General features: G+C 40.9%; 1 protein-coding gene across 1 annotated transcript in view; it reads left to right on the top strand.

Moving 5' to 3' along the window:
• The first annotated feature begins 645 nt into the window (after positions 1–645).
• The window catches only part of Ppp1cb (protein phosphatase 1 catalytic subunit beta), a 39,934-nt gene continuing 33,291 nt past the window's right edge, over positions 646–7,288 (top strand). The window contains exons 1-2 of the mRNA XM_023711109.1: positions 646–729; positions 965–1,104. Of these exons, the coding sequence (XP_023566877.1) occupies positions 1,053–1,104 (52 nt within the window). The 5' untranslated portion in view covers positions 646–729; positions 965–1,052. The remainder of the gene's footprint in view (positions 730–964; positions 1,105–7,288) is intronic.

Genomic DNA, 7,288 nt, shown 5'->3' with positions numbered 1-7,288 from the left:
TAAACAATTACAAGCTAGGGAGATTAAGCAACACAATGGAGGCACGAAAAGAAGAACACTAGAAAATGGTACCCAGAGAGAAGATGGAAACATAAGATTTGCGAAAGCTTCCAAAGTGGTACTACTGCAGATCTTTCTCGGGTCCACTTTGTTAGGCAAGATGACCTGGGGAACAAACCTTGTGGGACGGTAGGTTATTTATTTTCAACGTCAAGACTTTCCGGCGAGTAGCCCCTTCCTGCTTTCCACACGCCTGAGTTTCCAACACTGGTAACTGCAGTCCGCGTGTTTTCTGGCTAACAAACGCATAGAGAATTATTTGCAGAACCGAAAGGGAGCCAGAAACAAAGCGAGGCAGTACGCCTGCCAAGCAGTGAGGAGGTGCAGGAAAAGCGGAACGTCAACCCGGCCCGAGACTGCGCTGCCTAAAGGAAGCCTCTGAGGCTCGGCCAACGCGGCCCCGGCCCCGCCCCGCGCCTGCGCTGCCGGCGAGCGGGCGCCGCGCACTTGCGGAGGGCGGGAGGGCGGGGCGTGTGTGCGCAAACCCAGGCGGCGGCGGCGGCGGCGGCGGCGGGGGAGCTGCTCCCACTGCGATTGCGCAAAGGCCCGAGCGGGGCGGGGCGCGCCGGGGTTCGCGCGGTGCGCGTGCGCAGAAGGCTTCCTGGCTCGGCGGCGGCTAGGGCCCGCGCAGAGTGAGTGGCCCTGCGGGTGGGGCTGTCGGCGGCGCTGGTGAGCTTTGCGGAGCTGGGCGGTGCCGAGGAGGAGGAGGAGGAAGAGGAGGAGGAGGTGGCGGGCTGGGTCTGATGCGGCCGGGTTCGTGGGTGCTCCTGTTTGTTTATTTATTTATTTACCGTGGGTGCCTCGCCGTGAGCGCGCGCTCTCGCTGCTCGGCGGGGAGGGGTGGGGGGAGGGCCCGGGAGAACGGGGAGTTGGAGCCGGGGTCGAAACGCCGCGTGACTTGTAGGTGAGGGAACGCGGAGCCGTCGCCGCAGCCTCCGCCGCCGAGAAGCCCTTGTTCCCACTGCCGGGAAGGAGAGTGTGGTGCCGACAAGATGGCGGACGGGGAGCTGAACGTGGACAGCCTCATCACCCGCCTGCTGGAGGGTGAGTGGGGCGCCCCGCTTCCCGCGCTGCCCTCGCCGCGGCGCCCGAGGCTCCCTGGGCCGCCGTGAAACGAGTCCCCCGGAGGGCGGAGGGGGCGGAGGGTCCGGGCCCCGCGCGGCTGAGCCATCCGCGGGCAGCCTTGCCGGAAGGCCGCCGGGCGCCCCGGGCGGTGCGTGCCGGGCTCGGCGACCCTCGCAGGAGGGGGCGAGGGTGCAGCTCAGGGCCTTGTGTGTCCCTGGGATGTGCGGTTTTTTCCCTTGTGCGATAGCCTTTGCTGTCTCTGAGCCGGAATGAATTCTGTAAAATTCTTTCTTAGGGGGTTTGTTTCATCTGTTCTGCATTTTTACATGATGCTCTAGAACGGAGTCGTTTTCAGGAAAGGATGATAGCGATAGCGACTCTTACTTGGTTTTACAGAGATGGGAGAATCGTTGGTCGGGTTGAAGGTAACAATTTAAGAAATACGAAATCTACACATGTTGGCTGAAAGGTTGGGCTTTGGGACTTGAAATTTTAAAAGGATTGAGCAAAGTTTAATGTCTACACATATTCACTAAAAGCCTTGCGGTGGAGCCTCTTTGGGGGCTTAAAAAGATATTTACAAGGCTGCTAGCAACGTTTGAAGTTTCCTTGCCCTCGTGGGTTTAGTGTTAGTAGGACCGTAAGGGGAAAGAAAGGAAAGAGAGAAAGAATCCATCAGTTAAATGTATTAATTCATTGCAGGATTTTATTCAGAGTTAAACGTCTTTTGCTCTAACATTTTCATCATGATTGTTCTGTGTATAGGAAAGAATTTAAGCCTTTTTAAGCGTTTTAGAGTTCTCTTTGTCACACATCTTTGAAAGATTGAGTGTGTACTGCAGTTCCTTGCTTTCAGATTTTCTGAAGATAATTATTAGAACGTAGCAGTTGTGTGTTTTATATTTGGAAAATCATCTCAGAAAATTGTACGGAGGAGGACCTTTTCCAACTAATGCGATGATAGCTAAAACCACATGAGTTCTGTGTTGTACCCTTTGTGTAATTAAATTGGTATATTTGCTCCAGATGTAAGAGCATTCCAGCAGTTTGGGGGCTGAATAGAAAGCACAAATTTTACCTGGAACTTTCAGCCACCTTTTTATATAAAGGTTATTCCTGGGGGGTACCACTGCTGCTTGCACTATGTTTGCTAAATGCCTTGTGGTCTTCTGACAGTTTTGAACATCTTGTTGGATCTTTGAGAAATTTGTTTTGAAAAATATTATATCGTGATTGTGCATCGCTCTACAAAGGAGATAAACTTTCATGTCTTGGTTACTCCGGGAGAAATTCAAGCTCACGAAAACATATATATATATATATTCATAAGCTTTATAGGCATAACGAAGAACATTTGTGTATTTTAAAATATTTAAATTGGAACCTTTTAAATCAGATACAACTTTTTTATGATTTACGGATACTAGTGAAGTCAAGGTTATTGTAAAAAAAAAAAAAAAAAAAAGGAAAAGTACCCTAAGTAATTTTATTGTTTTTGTGAATTCACATTGAATTTGTGTTTCTGGTTTTGGATAGTCTTTATTTTTTCTTTTGGTAAAAATTCTATTCTAGGTACATTTTCCTTTTAATTTTGCTAGTGTTTATCGTAGTAACTCTGTGCCAGCCACCAGGAACTCAAAGATAAGACCGAGTCTTTGGAGTCTTCACTGAAAGAGCTCCCAGTCTAAACAAGTGACTTTCTAGGTTTTTTTCTAGCCTCCTTTCTCAAAAAAAATTCATTTCGTCTTAATCCTGCAGAAGAGTGTTTAGTTTGACAATGCATTCATAGACTACTTAGGTATCCAAAGTTCCTACCACACTTCCCAGATCTAGGATTATTTTCAAAGACTTACAGGAAGGAAACTTGGATTTTCTAGTAATTTCAGTTCTCAAAGGAAAAAAAATCCTACTGTACTTTGGTTTTCAGTTATATTACGTTGCAGAATTAAATGAATGCTTTTTTTTTAAATAAAGCTATCTAGAAGTACTATACAAGTCAAAATTTGATCAGTAGGATACATAATTACATCTAAGAATAAATTTCAGGGGATTATAGTACATAGTATGGCAAAGTGACTGCAGTTGGTACATCCTGTTCCCAAATAATATGGAGTAAATGTTACCTACTCTCTTTAGAAACAACTACACAGAATTTTGAATTAGCTACATTTAACCATTCTGCAATGCATGTGTACTTTGAAATATATCTTGTTAATATAACAGAAAGCTGTAATTTCTCAAGATTCAGGTAAGAAATTCAGGAATTGGTTTCCTTTTTAAAAAGTTTATTGTAGTTCTAAAACATTCCTGGTTTTTCTTTTTTATTACACCAAATTGGCAATCAGGTATACAGTGAATGCTTTTTAGTAACCATGTTTTGAGAGGTAGTTGATGTTTTCATTTTTAAGAGGGCATGTCATTGATTCTGTAATTTCAGACAATTTTGAAACATTTTTAAAAATTCATCCTTTTTATAATGTAAAGCAAAAATGTTGATGCCATATTTGGACAGTACGTATTTCTCCGTTATATTTTCTTCGGTTGCTTTTTTACACCTAAAAAATAAAGGTTTCTCTCACTTTATTCCCTGTACTGACCCTGCTGCTGTATTCTTATGTCTTATTGTAATGCTCTTAACTGATTAAGTTGATGCTAGTTTGTATGAGTAACCTAAAATATTCGGTAAATGCTTGTTACTTAGGAATCCTCTGAGGAGTTAGGGTAAGAGTGGAATATATCATATTCATCTTTGTTCAAACTCTTTAAGTGCTGAGTTTATTTTGGGGGAAGTGGGTGGGATTAGTAGAATCTGAAGTATGGGGGGTGGTATGGACAACTGGTGCTGGATGATTAAGATAATGGCTGTGTTCTCAACCACAGACTTGATCCATGTGTTTGAAAACTGGGCCTTACTAGTTGATGATAACTAAAATATCTATTTGTTATATATCATGTATTTGGTAATACATAGAAATCGTGTTTAAGATTTTTTTCCTAATTATAAAAAGTATTATAGCAGAAAATAAGGAAATAGAGATGTATAAGAAGAAAAAATTCCACAATCCAAAGGTATCCTTAGTAGCAGTTTTAACATACATTACATTATGAACATTTTTTCTCATTGAAGTGTATTAAGAAATACCTTAAAAGCTGTTTGCTGTGTAAAGGAATTTTTTTCGAAAAAATTTTTGAACATGTTGCCACAGTCAGGCATGATGGTGCACCATTGTAATCCCAGCACTCAGGAGGCTGAGGCAGAAAGTTCAAGGCCGGCATGGACCACAGGACAAGACCCTGTGTCCAAAACAAAACAAAAAACCACATTACCACAAAGCAGAGCCTGACTGTTACAACATGAGTTGTAGATATAAGCACGTATAAACATACATGATAAAATATGGTTGTGTTGGTGGTTGTTTTTTTGTTTTTGGGGTTTTTTTTTTTTTGTTGTTGTTGTTGTTGTTGTTTTCCCTCACTAACAGCTTTATAAGAATATTTGGGAAAAAAAAAAAGAATATTTGGATTTAAAAAAAAAAAAAATTCAAGGGCAGCGGAAATGGCTCAGTGGAATAAGTGCTTCCCTGGCACGCACAAGTGCCTGAGTTCAATCCCCATTTCCGCAAAAATAAATAAATAAATAATCAGTTCTTACTTAGCTTTGATCAGTCAGATTTCTGATTTAGAAATCAGAAATTGGTGCTGCTGTAATTGTTTTGACTGCGTATCTCCCTTTTTGTTCTTGTGGATCTTAAAATTTACACTGACAAAGCAAATAAGAAATTTTATGAGTTTTTTTAAGGAATTAATTAGGAAATAGCTAATTAATGAAACTGTGTTAATCCTGCCACCATTTTTTTGGCACTGGGCATTGAACCCAGGATTCACACTGGTGCTTTTTGTTCTGAGACAGGCCCTCACTACTTTGCCCAGGCTGAGCTCAGATCTGAGATCCTTTTGCCTTAACCTCCTGGAATCCTGGGATTATAGAAATGCACTGACACTAGGATAACTCCCTTTTAATGATGCTTTATTAAGGTAAAGCACATAATTTAGCGGTTTGTGGTGTATCCATAGTTGTGTAATTATTACCATGGTCAACTTCAGAGTGTTTTCACACATACCCCAGAAAACACTGGTGCCACATACACTCCCCTTTTTATCTTCCTCAGCCTGCAGTAGGCAACTACTACTCTTTGTTTCTGTTAATTTGCTTTTTAACATACTATGTAAATCAGATGATGAAACACTACAATATGTGGTCTTCTGTGTTTGAATCTGTGTTCATGTTTTGTTCTCCCTTTTGGGGCTTTTTGGTTTTTTAATGGGAGGAGGAGGAGAGGCAGTCTCATGTACCCTAGGATGGGAATCTTAACTGCCCTGGCCTCCCCAAGTGCTGGGATTACAGGCATGTTGTCACCATACTTGGCTGCCTTTTGCCTTTTGTGAATAGCACTGCTCTCAGCATTTGTATACAAGTTTCTAGAAGTTTGTTTTCAGTTCCTTTGAATATATAGTTAGAAATTGAATTGTAGAATCATATGGTGGCTAATGTTTAACCTTTTGAGGAAATGCCAGGCTGTTCAAAGCCTCTACACTAAATTGTTTAATTGTGACCCAGTAGTATAAAGATTAGGCAGTTGAAAGGAAGTGCTAATTAATGTTGCCCACCTTGACTTTCTTGGGAAAAATGTTCTATAGATGAGAGGCCAGACTTGTTAAGAACAGGTAAGGGAGGAGAGGAGATTGGTTACTTGAGTATTTTACTTCTTGATTCTTCTGGATAAGAGGCTGAAAGAGGCATGAAGATGTGACATATATTTTAACTGATAAATAGATTTGAGAGTTTTGTTTTGTTCCCCCTCCTTTCCTAATATAATAGTTTCAGGAAGTAAGTATAACTGACAGTTTGAAAAATCAGCCAAGACATGTTTTTATTTGGCTGTTTGAATGGTGGGCCAGAGTATTTCTGGGAAATGTCAAAATCCAAGCTATGGATAGTATATTGGAATTTAGGAATCTATTCAAATTTGATTCTAGAAAAAAGATTATATTGAAATTTAGTATTAATAAGGAAGATAGTAAATTGACTCTACTGGATTTTTCTTTTATATCTTATTCTCACATCATTAGCAGAGTGTGCATTCCTGTGTCTGCATTTATAACAGTGGTAAGATAAGTATATAGAAATGTCAAGATATTTTAAAATACGGATTAAAATCCCACTAAGTTTCTAAAACAAGGTTATCCTGAAGTCTTGAGACACAGGGAGGCAAACAGAAGAGTGGTATGTAAATGTCAGTATATTGACAGTGGCTTGGAGATACAGGAACTTCTAGTTAAAGAAATCTTTGGGGACTAAAACTTTATAGCTTTGAGCAGCAACCACTGCTCATCTGGCAGCTGCAGATACAGGCTTATTCTGAAAATATAGGGGATCTTTTTGAAGGTAGACAAGAGAAAAGTATCTGTCACAACTCTTACTACTCTGTTCAGCCGTACTCCCAAGATTTAATTGGGTTAATTCTAAACTTGTGGTTATTAGTAGGTGTAATTTTTTATACCCTGCTCTGTAGTATACCCTGTAACAGACTTTTCATCTGATAAGGTCAGCAGTGGAGACAAAGTCTTCTAACACTAAAAGATGAAGCTCAGAAATACATAAATTCATTCTCAAATCAAGTATAAATAAGCACTAGTTAATCTGTTCTTGCTTTGATGGAGAAAATCACTGTTTGGATTTAGGTACTTGTCATGCAGTAGAAAAAAGATAGTAGTGGTTGTCCTCTGCTGATTAATGTTTATTCATGTATGTAACAATGGTTTATGAGGATATGCATAAACCTGAAAATCACCAGCTTTGGGCCTTCCCTTCCCGGATTTACCTGTGTATGTGTGAAGACAAGTGGGAATGTTAAGATGCATGCATCCTGTAGCAAACACTGGATTTCATTTTTCATGCATGCCCACAGAGTAATTTGGAGGTTTTGGTACACTTTATTTTGCATTAAAAGTTTGCTTTCAAAAATTTTAATCTGAATATTCTTGAGTAGCAGGAGTTCTAGCTAGTATTTTTCTAACACATTTTAACCATTTCCCTAATCATCTTTTTCAAGATTTAGAGGGGGCCTGCCCCTTAGCTCAGTTCTTTAAGTGGCTGCTTCAA

This window comes from Octodon degus, unplaced genomic scaffold, assembly GCF_000260255.1.
Source record: "Octodon degus isolate 3935 unplaced genomic scaffold, OctDeg1.0 scaffold00019, whole genome shotgun sequence".
Lineage (NCBI taxonomy): Eukaryota > Metazoa > Chordata > Mammalia > Rodentia > Octodontidae > Octodon > Octodon degus.
The sequence above is the reverse complement of the archived record's forward strand: the minus strand, read 5'-3'. Positions and strand labels throughout refer to the sequence as shown.